This window comes from Meriones unguiculatus, chromosome 2, assembly GCF_030254825.1.
Source record: "Meriones unguiculatus strain TT.TT164.6M chromosome 2, Bangor_MerUng_6.1, whole genome shotgun sequence".
NCBI lineage: Eukaryota > Metazoa > Chordata > Mammalia > Rodentia > Muridae > Meriones > Meriones unguiculatus.
The window spans coordinates 137,587,308-137,602,214 of record NC_083350.1 but is presented as its reverse complement, the minus strand read 5'-3'; the positions used below and the strand labels follow the sequence as shown (position 1 = coordinate 137,602,214).

At 43.8% G+C, this 14,907-nt stretch overlaps 1 protein-coding gene across 7 annotated transcripts in view; it reads right to left on the bottom strand.

Moving 5' to 3' along the window:
• Tnik (TRAF2 and NCK interacting kinase) overlaps positions 1-14,907 on the bottom strand; it is a 427,262-nt gene that overhangs the window by 56,844 nt on the left and 355,511 nt on the right. For all 7 annotated transcript variants that reach the window (XM_060378161.1, XM_060378162.1, XM_060378163.1 and 4 more), the window contains 3 exons: positions 9,402-9,566; positions 6,099-6,338; positions 3,240-3,346 (listed from right to left, as the gene is read on the bottom strand). In XM_060378161.1, the coding sequence (XP_060234144.1) occupies positions 3,240-3,346; positions 6,099-6,338; positions 9,402-9,566 (512 nt within the window). The remainder of the gene's footprint in view (positions 1-3,239; positions 3,347-6,098; positions 6,339-9,401; positions 9,567-14,907) is intronic.

Here is a 14,907-nt window from a genome sequence, read left to right as displayed (position 1 = left end):
ATAGTTTGTTTCTTACCCACATCAGAGTATGGTGGCTCTTCTCTACGGGATGACTCAGAGACACAGGATCCTATTTTGTTGAAACATTATCATCTTGAACTTTGGGCTCCTAAACTGTCCATAAGGAAGAGAGAAGTCTTGCTTTTAAAAATAATGCTGTGCATATGTATGTGAGAGTTTGTGTGCAGGCAGGTGAATGCGTGTATGCGCGTTTATGGAGGCCAGGGTATATAACCTTAGGTGCCATTCCTCAGGAGCTGCCCACCTCTTTTGAGACAGGCTCTTCATTGGCCTGTAGCTCATCATAATTGGCTCTACTGGATGATCAGGGAGCCCCAGGGATCCTCCAGTCTCTGTCCACTGCTGAGATTCTAAGCACATTACCATACCTGATATTTTTGCATGGGTTCTAGGTATCAAACTGATGATTTCTTTAAGTAAGTTCATATACATACTGACTCCAAAGCAAGATAAGAAAGAGGCAAGACTTCCTTTGTGCCCAGTGGTATATGCAGCCCAAAGAACATGAGGTACACTTAGACCTATGGGCCCTGGAGTCCCTCTCTGAACACTTAGTCCCAAGGCCACATATAGTCTTGCACATAGCATGGCATTGACATATATTAGTTAAATTTAGCAAACAAAATAACAAATAACACTAAATTTCTTGAATCTTTTCTCTACTAGGCTGTGCAATTTTCACTGAAATCTTCTCTAACTTTTCCAGTTTCCCTTGGGAATCACTTCAGAGAAAAGGCGGTAAAGAAATAAAGGAAATATTGACCAAGTATAGGAAATACAGCTTACAAATATTGTAAAACAGTACAAATCTCTTAAAAGCACACCCCGCCTAAAGGCTTCATTGATGCGTGACCATTTATTGAATGGCAGTAAAACAACTGTGAGGATTAAGGTAGGAGGTATGTATGCTCGTTTCGATGCCTCCGTCAAGTTCTTTTCCATACCTAGGTCTTGGCCATGGGACCCACTATGATGCCAGGAAGAAGGCCTAAGCAAGGGATTTGAAAACCCTGTGTATTTGGTGTTTTTCCTTTTGAAATTCTTTTCTGAGATGGACGAAACTGAAGAAGCCAAGAGGCAAGAACTTGGAGAGTGAGGAATCTATGACTGAGCAGGCAGCTCAGGAAGTGGCCTGAGTGAGCTCAGATCAGCAGAAGAACTTTTTAGTTCATTTGCAGAACTGTGAGAAGTATGAACAGTGAATTCAGCCCAACCAAGTCTTAGGGCTGTTTATTGCACAGCAGAGGTGCAGAAAAGCTCGGCATCTCACCAGATGGCTTAGTCAATAAAGTGCTTAAGATGCAAAGATGAAGACCCAAATTTTGAGTCTCAGTATCCATCTGAAAAGTTCAGTAGCACCACTTGTAACCCAGTGCTGGGGAGGGCAAGGACAGGAGGACCTCTGGGGACCTGCTGGCTAGCCACCCTAGTTGCATCAGTGAACTCTTAGGTTCAATGAGAGAGCCTGTCTCAAAAACTAAGGTGGAGAGGAATAGAGAAAGCTACTGGCAAGCCTGTGGCAGTCAGAGGATAACTCTATGGGCTTTTCTCCTTTTAATTGTATATGGGTTCTAGAGATAAAACTCAGGTTGCCAGGCTTTTATACTAATTGCCTCTAAGTGCTTTTATGAGTCACCTTATCAGCCCAATGATTTACATTTTAAGTGCTGGTCATGTGGAGGTGAATGTAGGCAGGAGCATGGGTGTTCTGCTGATTGACTCATAGGAAGAGATAATGTCACCCCAAATATTTCTGATGTTCATTTTAGTGGAATAACTGCAACCTCTTAGTTCACCGCCCCTCTACTGTAAGTAGAAAGACTCTGGTCATCTATCATGCCATCTACATTCTCCATGCAAAATATAACATTTAAGTGTTTCAAGGGAAACTCTCGCCTTTCATAAGGTACTGACCATCAGATACCGATTATCTTAGGCCCTAATGTTATTAAAACAGCATTTCAGAGAAATTAAACAGCTGCTTCTTTACTATAACAGCAAGTCTTTCTTTTTGGTTGACAGAAGAGAAACAAATACTTCAGGCTGAAATGATGCTTGATCTAAGCAGCCTGATTCCAAGCAACTAATCAATTGCAAACAGCCTCTAGGATGGCTCAAAAGATCAGAAGGTGCTGCTAATTGGGCACTGGAAGAGATGAGTTGATGAGGCTCAGTTGCATCCAGACTTAGCACACCTCTGTTCCCTGGCCACAACACTAGTGAACCCAAGGCTGCTAAGCCACACCAGCTGGACACGAATTTGACAAGAGGAGATTCACAGATACCTACAGTTTGTAACTCCACTTAGAACAAGACTGGAATATTTGCTCTAACTAGAGTGCCTCCTCCTCCTTCAAACGATCCCTTCCTAAAGCCATTCAACGGAGGGAGCAAAGTGAATGTGCTAAGATAAAAAGCATTCTGTATACAAGCAAAGCCACAAGTCCCCCCTCTCTTCTTCTACTCTCCCCCCTTTCTCTTCATGGTCTTTCTCTGGTCGTGAACACAATGAAGAAGAAAACAGCTTGCCCTAGTGCATCCTTTTATAGCCTCGGCAGAGGCCGCTTGCTATTTCAGTGGATCCTAAAAAAGAATGTCTTCATCATGACAAACCCGAGGGAAACTTGAACGAGAGCAACAAACAGCATCTGTTGCCACATAAAGTCTGCCCGGATACTGTGCAGATACTGTTTACGTCCCAGAATCCTCTGAGACCTCTGCACCAACCAGTAGAAGTTGAATACAAACTCCTGATTATAGGAATATGCATGGTAGATAGAAAATTTGGGAAGAACATAGAGTAAATCACAGAAGCATAACTGTATCTCAAAGACCCTCCATAATGCCACTGGGATGATTTCCTGATCAAAGCTGGTCCTGTCAGGGCAAGTTATAGAATTTCTGCAGTCCCTTACAGTTTTCTAGGCAAGAGCTTTATAATGCCTCAGCGGGGACACATTTCTTGATTCAACTCTAATTCTGTACTTCAGACTCCATGAATGAAGTCTCCAAAGCAATGGTTTACAATGTTGTTAACCACAACTGTATTTCTAAGTTTGGGCCCAGATTTAAAACAGTGTCGTATTGAAGTTATTAAAGGCCATCAAAGCTGACAGTCAAGGAGACGAGTGCACTTGCTTCAGAAGTGAAGAGAAGGTCAGAGACATTCTTTAGGAAAGCAGGCATCTTGGATAATCATGGTGACCTCCTCCTCTTACCTTGCTCTGATAGGTTGAGATCCAAGTCTAGGGCCCAGAGCACTGCCATTCCCAGGGGAATTCTTTCTGGCTAGTGCTGGGGATATAGAAGTTGTTCTTTGAGGCACCTGGAAGAAAACCAGAATTCAGAAATTTCCCTTAATCCAGTGTAGGCAGACTATCGTTTGAGGAGCCACCCCCTCTATGAAGACTGGCCAAAAGTTACAGAAGCTGCCTTGTCCGTGAAACAACTGTCTTTCATGCTTCAGTGAAACAGTGACCTCCTGAAACAAGGCCGAAGGGGGGATGTGCTGCCAGAAGTCAATGGGGGGACATGCCATAGCCAGTAAAGGTCATCTTAATCTTAAAAATAAAAGGCAGATTGCACTAATGACTTTGACCTAATGAGCTATAAGAAAATGTCTCTTGTTTGGAAAGAGTGGAAGCTAGGAGAAACCTCTTTGGAGTGCCCTTCCTGGGAAGCTGCACTAGCTGGGAGCCAAGCAGAGGAAGGCACATTTCATTTTAGATCATCACAACGAACAAAGAGATTATGAACGCTAAGGAAAAACTGGAGTACTAGTCCAGGCCTTGGACAACAAATCACATACTGGGGAGCCCAGAGGATCTATGACTTCATTATTTACTTTTAAATATTTGTGTATGTGTGAGTGCATGTATGTTATGCTTGCATGTATGCGTAACATGTATGTGCTGGTTGCCCATGGAAGCTAGGAGAAGGTATCAGATCTCCTAGAACCAGTGTTACAGGTAGTTTTGAACCACCCAATGTGGGTGTAGGGAAATGAATCAGGGTTCTCTCAATAGCAGAACCAGTGATCATCAACCAGTGGTGATCCCTGCACCTCATATCATTCTTAGAACATGAAAACATACGTGGTGTTCCTACCTAAGCAAGTTGTTATTGCTAATTAAAACCCCAAACCCAAAATAATGTGGATTTTGTGGGTAATTAGTAAATGCTATTTACAAAACAGAATTAATATTGAAAATACTGGAACGGTCTTCAAAATGCCTGTGTAAGAATACAAGAGTGGGAAGTACAGCAGAAGAACATATTACTAGCTCAACTAGGTAAAGCACAGCGTAGAATTCAAATGTGTCTCCTCTCACAGAGCACACAGGCACCTGCTTGTGGGATCAGGTATTGTACAAAGGGAGTCCATTGTTTACAAAAATCACATGAACATTAATGCAGAAAGTTATTTTCAACGTAAGTGTTATGCTTCATCTGTTTTGAAAAAAAAAACATTTTATTGTAATTCCTTTAAAATAAAGTGGAATCAAAGAAGCAAAACAAAATGACCAAGTTGGTATAACACCTATTCAAATTCAAACTGCTGATAGTTCTCACTTTTCTTTCTGTAAACAGAAACACTCCTAGAGAAGGGCTTACTAATTGACTGAAACTGGAATATTTAAGCTGACCTAACATTTCTTCCTAGCTTTATATAGGTATCTACCTGAAATTTTTAGAGAGGCAATGAGACACCGTCTCTTTCGTGTCTCCTGCTCTTGTGTAGAGCTTATTTTTTCATATTCAAGTTTACTTCTAAGTAACAGTTTTGGATGGGGTTTCTGACTACCCCCTGATGATCACAAGGGACAGCACTGTGACTCTTTCATCCTCAAAACAATGGCAATCCCCCTATCATCCACTGGAGAAGGAGATGATAATTGTTTGTCAATCATCAAAACCATTTTCTTTTTCCTGGAGTTAATAACAACAACAGTGTTTTACAGAAATCACAGGACATTCCAATTGTCACAGCTTCATGTGCTGGGCTTGGGAGAAAAGATTCATGGACCAGGAAGCATCTGGTGCAAAAATGTCTTCAGCATGTTAAAGACATTCAGGTTCCCTGTAGACGTATTCACAGACGCATTCTAGAACGTGGCTTGTGGCAAATAACAGCTTAGTAATGTAGAATGAAATAAGAGAATTTAAGGTTGTCTGTAGAGTGGGCGAGCTAGTCATTTCACTGTGAAGTCCAATCCTTTTCATTAATTAAGGCTGGAAATATAAAACGCCTTAGCCTAGAAGGAACACTCCTTAAATGGAGCCAAGTGAAATGCTTAAAGACAAAGCCAGCCTGTTTGTGTGTATATATGTGTATATATGAGTATGACAGCCTGTGTCTGTGTGTGTGTGCCTGTGGATGCCAGGGGTCAGTGTTGGGTATCTTTCTCAATATCTCTGTCTCTCTCTGCCTCTCTCTCTCTCTCTCTCTCTCTCTCTCTCTCTCTCTCTGTAACAGTCTCTCACTGAAACTGGCACTCACCAATTTGGCTAGACTCTTTGGCCAGGGATCTTCTTGTTTCCATCTCCTCAGCACTAGGATTCTAGGCATATGCCACCATGCCTGGCTTTTACTTGAGTGCTGGGGACTCGAACTCAGATCCTTGTGTTTCAATGACAAACACTTTAGCGACTGAGTCATCTCCTCAGTCCCCAAACCATTTTCTGAGCCCTTGAAATCTGGTTGAGTTTTACGTCATTAAATATAAGCGTAAGCAGATTTTCTTTCATTTATTTGGTTTGTCTGACTATAAATGCAATAATCATTGAAAATATCCACTGGCCTATTTTCTAACATGAACAGCCTAGCGTGTTTGGGGTTGAGAGGTCTAACTCTGTTTTAAGACATATACTTCTCTGACACTCACACTGAATCTCTGCCACTTTGGGAAAACAGAGATGAGAAGTCACAGGTGACTCCCCAAGACTGGCCTAGCGAAGTGACAATGACAAGCAAGGAGAGGGAAAGTGCTTTCACACAATCACGTTGTCCAAACTGAGGGGGATGAAATGCTGGTGATGGCTGCAGTGACACCAACACACAGCAGCCCTGGCGTTACCTTTGGTGGAATGTCTTCTTCCTGTCGTAACCAAGAGCTTCGGTCAAACTTCTCAATGCGAGTGGGGAGAGGAGGGTTTTCCGAGGTGGGATCCGAGTTCTGGCGTGGCATCTCGACCCGGTGAGAGGTCACATTCAGAGCCTCCTGGAAGCCAGACAGGCCCTTTGTGGGTTGCTCGTGCACTGACTGGGAGGCGGTCAGGGCTGGTCCCTGGGATTTCACAGCGACCAGCTGCGGGATCTAAGCACACAGTACAGAGGCAGCATTAGTAGAAGCCCACAGACGGAAGGAACAAAACGTTCTGCGTGCAAGAATTGATCTGCCAGAGCTATCGACAGGGCAGGGTTCTGTTAGCAATAATTGTGCTTGGCATAAGCCTCGCTGGCTGAGGTGCTCCTGCTATCAGGGCTGCCTCAGAGCACATTTCTTGACCGTTCAGAATCTTTAGTCCAGAAAATACGTAGGGCTAACTCAAGGTTCCTGGCAACAGGTTCGGTGTTTTAGCCGGAAGGGCTGAGAGGTCGGGGAGCAGAATGGTAGCAGGAACAATAATTACATTTATTTGGCACTTCCTGGACAGCAGCACAGGCTATTGTATAAGCTCTCCCCGGCTCCTTCCTGTAAAGTCCTTAGCTTTGACTTTAAATCCCATTGTCTTGTGAAAGAAGAAATGCTCTAAATGTTGTCCCTTTTGTGAACTCACTGAGTCCCACCATGGAGTCGACACAGCCAACCTCCTTATTTCAGAAATGAGCAATCCCAGGTAGAGAGAGATTAAGCCACAGCCTAGATTTCACAGCTGATAGGCCAGAATCTGAGCTGGAACCCAGCATCCCACCTCAGAGTCCATGCATTTGACCTCTGTAGTCTAATCTTTCCATCCATATGTGCTTCTTCTCCAGGCGCGCGTGTGCGCACAGCACAGGTGCACAGGTACATGTGGAGGTCAGAAGTCAATTTCAGAATGTTTACCTGGTTTATAGTCTGTCTGAGTCTGTCTCTCTCCCTCCTTTCTTTTTTGAGACAGGGTTTGCTTGTGTAGCTAAGGCTGGTCTGGAACACAACTTAGTCACGGCTGAGCTTTAACAACTCACAGAAATCCACCTGCCTCCATCTTCTGAGTGTTGGGATTAAAGGCTTGGGCCACATACGGCCCTTGGTTTGTTTAAAACAGGATTTCTCACTGGCTTTGAATTTGCCAATTTGACTAAGCTGGCTGTCCAACAGGTCCCAAGGATTCTCCTTCTCCACCTCCCCATGCTGGGATTACAAGCATGCACTTCCATGTATGAATGTTATATGTGTGTCTAGGAACTGAAGTCGGGTCCTAATATAGAAAGCATTTTACTGAAAGGGCCATCTCTTCAGGCCTTGTATCGTCCTGATCTCTACAGGGCTGGCCGTCACCACTGAGAACACACACATTCCCTGATACCAGGTTGTTTCTTGAGTCAGTTCCACACCTGGGCATGTGGTGCTGTTGTTCATGTAGGGGTTTTCACTTGGCCTCTTAGATAAAAGCACCCAAATCCAGGGTGCACCAAAATCCCTGCACCTCCACACTGCTCACAAGCCACTGTGTTTTGTGAACACTGCAGCGTGTCCCCTAACTCTGGGCGGACACTGCATTCATTGGAGCCCGAGCCTATCTGTGGGCCTGGCCTGTAATCCAGAAATCATGTCTGGGAAAGAGGAATCTAGAGGGGCCCAGAGTGCTTCCTAAGCTAAACTGCTTATTCAAGCAATATCCATTTCCTACTGGCTTCATCCAAGGACCTGCCAAACCCCCTTTGGTCTATAATGCCTGTTGGAAATTTACAGCGACAAACCAGAAAAGTCATGAGAGCGCTTTGTTCTGCTGAGTGTTTTGATTCAACCGGAACATTGTAAAGTTCATGCTTAGGCAAATAGCAAAAATTATATTAAATAACATTAAAAGAGAAGACATTGCAGTATCTAGTGCAAAACCCAAACTCGCTGTAGAAGACCACTGAAAAGCACCCCTAGAAACTGAAGCACCAGAGAATGTTTTCACAGAAGGTCTAGTTTCATTCCCTCATTGTTTCAGAAGGGGTTTCGTTTCACAAAGGCTCATTACAAGGTCAAAGTAGAAAGTTTTTAAAAGAAGAGAAACCTTGTAAAATATCCCTTTTTAAAGAGTCTGCAAGAGAGAATTATATCCATATTTTAAAAAACCAGAGAAAAATATGTTAAGTTGGTTGGTGCTGAAAAAAAATCTTGAATTTTGCTCATTACTACCAACTTAAAACACAAGAAAGCCTTGATTTTTAACATCATTCCTTTAAGCTCCAGTTCAAACAGCAGTACACATTTCAAAGGTGACCTCAAAATGCACTGAAGAAGCCTTGCCACAGCTGGGTGCTGGGAAGAAATTTAAGATGTTTGGGTGAGAAAGGCTGTATTACTTTCCCACCCCCCCCCAAGGAATTTCCATATTCTGTATCACTTTGAATTTCATCTTTGAAGAACTTACCAGAAAGCTTCTTTCCTAATACTGAAATAATCTTTCCCTACCAAATATCTTCACACAGTGCTTCTCAATCTCTAAAAGGGCACCAAAATCAACCTGGAAGGCTTTAAAAACAGACGTCCAGGCCCAACCCTGAGTCTCTGCTCAGTAAGTCTGAAGCAGACCTGGGAGCAGGCATCTTTACCAAGCTCGCTGGTCGTGCCTGGCTCCTGGCCTGGTGAACGTGTCTGGAACCATTGGCTCTGGAGGCACACGTTTATTCCACCAAGCCCATTTCATTCCTCCAGTTTAGACTTCTACCCACATTTCAAGGAAGGGAAGAATTCATGTACATAGTCTACCTCAGAGGCCTAAACAGGAATTTTAATATGATGACTAACTCTTAAGCATTTGAACTTAAATTCTGAAGGGCATTGATGGCCCAACTCACCTGTAATCCCTGTCAATTTTGGATTAATTAGACTTCCAGTTCTTTGCTCACTTGCCAATAAAATTGAGCTGTGGTAGGGCAAAAAAAAAAAAAAAAAAAAAAAAAAAAAAAAAAAAAAAAAAAGTCTGTCTCCACCCTGCACCCAGCAGCACTAGCACTGGTCTCCTCCACAGAACCACTTTACCAAGAATGACCTTGAAGTTGACTCAAAGCCAACAGCTCTATATATTCTGGAGCCTCCCAATGCAGATTGGCTTCCGTGCCCAGGAACTCTCTAAAAAGGGTCTGTGCTTCCTTGGTCCTATGCCACACTAGACTCGTCTAAGCTTTTAATAAGCTTTCCAGGGCACAAGTGTCCACTGGAACAAAGGGGAGATTATACCTGGGGATCAACAGGTCTGAGCATCGGGGGTGTCCGAGCAGGCTGAACCCCACTAATGCTGAAGGACTCTGATCTTGGGGGCAGGTTGGGGTCAGAGATCCTGTTGGCAACCTTGTGAGGCATGGCAGGTGAACTCTGTCGGTTGAGTCTTGATCGTTCTTCTACCTGGAAGTCAAAGGAAAAGACAGCCTCAATGGCTAGAGAATAGTGATTTTTTTTCCTATGAGAATTTTCTGAAGTAATCCACACAGCCATTTTCATGTCCCTCTATGAATTCAAAGAGCCCAAACTTGCCATTTCTTTTTTGCTACAAGATCTATTTTTTTCTCCTCTCCCTCTTTTTTTTTTTTCTTCTATTTACTCTTTTACGTTCTCCTCATGAAAGTACTTCTAGTAAGCATGCAGGACACTTGAGGTCTTGTCCTTATGTTACCCATTAACTTGTGTTACGTCAGTTGCCTGGGCATTCCCTGGCCTGCTAAGAGCTTGTCTTGTAATCCTTGAGCTAAGAGCCTGCTGATTAGTCACAAAGCCCTGGGATCAGGCAGGGAGATGGGGTGCGCTCCAGGTGATCAAAGGGGGCTATGGCAGGCACTGAGACAGCTTAGGGGAAAATAGAAACTTGCTTTGGGTTGACTCATGAGGCAGGGGGGCAGGAGCCACACAAGGCCTGGTGAGGGAAAGGTTGCATCCAGGAGCGCTGCTGCTCTCTGCATGCTGCCGATAGGCACGTGGGCGTCCTGGATACTGCTTAATGGCATGGCTGTCTTACACAGACTTCCTGTATCATTTTCTTTTTCTCCTTAGGGCCCTGTCCTTTCAACTGTCTCTCTCTGATACCCAAAATACACTGCTCTGCCCCACGCTTTCCATTCTTGGCATGGACTCTGCTGTCCCGTGCCCTCCAACTCTGCTCCTGCCTTTTCCCCACACTCCGGCCCTTCCTCTTCTCCTTACCCCCACCTTCTATTCCCTTCAGCCCATTGCCATGTCTGTTTCTCCATGGTTTCTCTCAGCCTAAGGACTTCCCAGAAGAAGTTCAGAGAACTAGTGGCTCTCTGTAAACAGACAAGAAGTCACTATCAGTCAGTCCATATTTCTAGCAGCAAATAGACTGTTACGAAGAATGACTTTAAAGAGAAAGTTAAATTAACAAAATGGACATCAAAAGACATGATGGAAGGCCTTAACTCCAAAGGGCTAAGACTTTTGTTCTAGGTTTATCTTACACTGCCTTATATTTCTTTAGGGTCAGCATAATGGTTGTGCCTCTCAAACCTGCAGGACAATGCCACACACCATTCTCCTCACTTTGATGACTTATTAGAGTGAGTTCTTATTGAGTCACTTTGGTTTACTCAATTTTCAGATCTGTGAGCATATTTTTATGTACCAGCTAAAGGTTTTAAAATTTTTCTTTTTCTTTTTCTCGCTGCCTGATTTGAAACAAAATTCAAAAGTCCTACTAGTTTTCATCTTCCTTACCCTATTTTATATTATCATTATTGTTATTATTATTTTGTTTTTTGAGATAAGGTTTCTCTGTGTAGCTTTGGCTGTCCTGGACTCGCTTTGTAGACCAGGCTGGCCTCGAACTCACAGAGATCCACCTGCTTCTGTCTCCCTGAGTGCTGGGATTACAGGTATACACCACTGCACCCGGCTTCTTTACCCTATAAAGCCTTCTAGACACAAGCCAAATTTCCTATTCACAGTAAGTCTGTTTTAACTTCAAATATTTAAACATGCTACATTAAGCCACAGATAGAAAGTGGCCTCCATGCCTCTATGAGGTGTAATTTGAACCTCTCTTCCCTCACAATGGCTTTGTGAGGTATGTCCAATTGGCTTCCACTTGCCTTTGGTTCTCAAATTCCATGTCCTAGAAGTTCCCCACACACCAAATTATACTAGCTACAAAGGTCAGGGCTATAAACTAGCCAAAGTTTACTTTGTGAAAACATAAAGCATTGTATCAGCAATAATTATTTGTCCACTGAACTGAGCAGAAGAGCAAAGCCAGCGATTGTTACCAGACCTCAAAGCCCCAGGAAGATGGCAACAGGCAAAGGAAGCCCACAGCATGCAATCCATTACTTCTAAATGACAAAGTCCTTGAAAGAAAGGAAAGTGACTATTCTTTGACCACTGCAATTCTTTATTTCCTCCCCCACCCCCTAAATTATACTACGTAAACCGCTGGTGTTTGCACTCAGGAACTCTGTAGAGTAGACACAGTTGAAAGGAGTATGTAGATTTCTACACTCTGGTAACTGAATATCCCAAGCTCAGGGTACACTGGTGGTATACAAGTGAGCATATATTCATGTCTTCAGAACCAAATGCATCCAGAGTGAGGGATGCTTGGAATGATTATTGGTGTTAGGTTTAACTGTCAAATACAGGGCGAAAAGTGAGTGCCTATTTTCACAGGTACATTGTGTGTTTGATTAGCTGTGAATAGAGGATACTAAGCAACATCTTAAAAAATGTTTTCAATCATGTCACACACTACCTTTAGCGTGTCTTAACCTTTCAAATTCTATGCCATGTAAAGTAAATAACCAGCTGTTAATATTCAGTCAATGACATAAAAGATGGCTCAATGTGCTGAAATTTCTTAAGTAGGAGTTTGGGCAACAAAATGGTAAATCCATGAGAAGGTTGTAACAAGGAGGCAATTGGTTACACATTCAAAAGATTTTTGTATTTGTGTGTGTGTTCGTGTGTGCGTGCATGTGCGCATGCACGAGGACACATGTATATGCTGTAAAACATACTGGAAGTCAGAGGACAACCTCAGCGAGTTAGTTCTCTCTTTCTACCGTGTGCATTCCAGGGAATGAACTCAGGTTGCCAGGCCTGGAAGCAAGCATCTTTAGCTGCTGAGCCATCTTGCTGGCCCTGACTATATTTTGTCTCAAGAAAAATCTTGCTTTTAAAGTTTTTGAGAAGGATGGGATATGCACCAACATTTCCCCTTAAGTGCTGGAGGAAAGACACCAGACCAAACATTAGAAATGGCACTTCCATTGGAGGAAGAGGCAGCTCCTTCTGATACCAGGCAAAAGTCTGTTCCCTGATTGATGACAACTCATGTCTACTAACAGAGCAGAAGGTAATTACGTGAGAAGAAAAGAAAGCGGCTTTTCCTCAGAGCACAAATAAACACAGCTAAGCTGGGCACAGTCCAGATCTGCCTCCGTTGGCTTGAGGAGGGGTCCAGTAGCAGAGGATCTGCTCCAACCTTCTGCTGTCAGGAAGATGGGAAGTACCGGGAGCACCGATGGTCCAGTGAGGAAAGTGGACGTGAGCTCAGATCCCCAGAGCCCCAGTAAAGCCAGATGTGATGTCTCTGCAGTGCACATCTGGAACCTCAGTGCTTTTATGGCCGTATGAGAGGTGGAGACAGGAGAATTCCTGGGAGCTCACACGTCAAGTGGCCTCGTGTACACAGCAGTGATACACAGACGTGCACTGCGAGAGTACCTGAGGTAGCGCTGGAACAGTAAAAGACTATCGCATGCAGCAATCCTGTAAACAGAGTATCTGCTGCACACCGGTGCGAGTTAAAATACTCTCTGGCATACTAAAAGATGATCCAGACCGTCAGAGGCAATGTCAGGGCACATGAGAAAGCAAAAGGAATTTCTGTCATCCAAAAGATGTGAATAAATGCTCAAATTCTGCCGCTGGACAGCACAACAGCATGCCAAGGCTTCCCCAGAGAGGTTCTGACTCCCATCCAGATAAAGATACAATGGTGGGATTTGAGAGGGCTGGACCTGCCTCACCAGACTCTTCATACAGATACATTCATGTTCCTTTCTGAAAACCAAATCTAGAGCAACATCCAAGCCCAATAGAATACTAAGTCAAAGGAAGAAGGGGACAGCCTGACAAGATTCGCAGAGATCAAGCAGCCCCATCATTGAGTGGAGGGAGATGGCAACAGAAGGATGACTGGAGCTTGCTGGCTGCCAGCCTAGCTCCAGCTCCAGCTTCAGAGAGAGAGAGAGAGAGAGAGAGAGAGAGAGAGAGAGAGAGAGAGAGAGAGAGAGAGAGAGAAGAGCTCCTATATTCAGGGAATAATGCACATTCTATCATTCTATTCTGGCTTTCACTCATGCATGTATGTGTGCATGTACCTGAATTCTAACACACAAGGATAAAGCATTACATCATATTGGTGATGAAAAAATGTCAATTCGGAATGAAGTGGACAGAGGAGTAATCTAAAAATGAAAAAAAAAAGCAAAAAACAAAAAACAAAAAACAGTTTTTGGACACAGATTGACGGCTATTTAGGAGACAGAGCATGTTAACCACTCAGGAAGAGAAGGCCGAGCCTGGACTTGTCTACACACATGTTCAGAGGTGTTTCAAGTCCTGAGGTGGGGAGACTGGGAAGCCTGGTATCTTGAATGATGTCATCCTCTATATGTGGGCCAGACTTGTGGTGGCCAGAGACCTTCACATCTGGAGTGCTTGATGACACAGCTGTGTGATATGTGTTCCCAGCTATTAGGTTTCTTTTACTGCTAGAAGTCTGGCCAAAAAATGGGGAAATCAGGAGGTCTACAGTACTGCCTTGTTATCAATACAGATTTGCCCCTGGGAGTGCTTCCAACAGCTCAAGGACTGTGGACTAATTATGCACAGGGAGGACAGGCCAGGGAACTTAATGATGGGGGCAGAAAGACACTAGAAAACAGTGAAGCCAAGGCAGACAAGTTCAAGTAAGAGCTGAGCGGAAGCTGCTGGGGAGAAATGGAAACCACACTGTGCTCTCTTCTTCCTCGGCAAGAAGGAATTTTGGGATGCTTTTCAAGTTTTGCGCTTTATAGGTGACTGTTTCCTAAACTTGCTCTAGGTGCTAGGAACATGGAAAGGCAGAGGTGTGTAGCACAAAGAGGCGACGTAGATGTGGTACTTCGTAGAGGAGTCTAGGCACTAGGAAGGACATACTGTTTTATGCCTCTCATGTTTGGTGGTCCACGAGGCTATCTATGACATTCCTTAATTCCCGTAATAAACAAATAGGGGCTGATCACTGAAAATGCTGAATGGGTTATACAAATGACTTTAGATCTCATTCCCAAGTTCAGCTAGATTCTGGGAACTGAGATCTCTGGCAGTCCCAATTTAGTCCTTAAAGGGTCCTGAGGCTTCAGCTGTTCTTCCAAACTAAGCTGGCCCATCTTCCTTCCTGGAGTGATGGTCAACAAGAGTCCCTACTTGCAGTTAATACTTGCTTTGGATGGCGATGGCATTAGCTCTGTAGAGGGCAGCACTTTAGCTCTGCGCATAGTGATGGGGCAGGAGCTGTGAGTCTGACTTAGCTGAGGATTTTAACCTAGCATGGCTAAGAAATGGCTAAGCAGAGGAGGAATGTGCCCCGCCAGACAGGAAGCCTGCTGCTTAATAGCACAATGACTCTGCCTACCCAGAAGTGTAGCGATTATTAAGGAGTTATGATTAATCGTGATTGGCAATTTAATAAGAC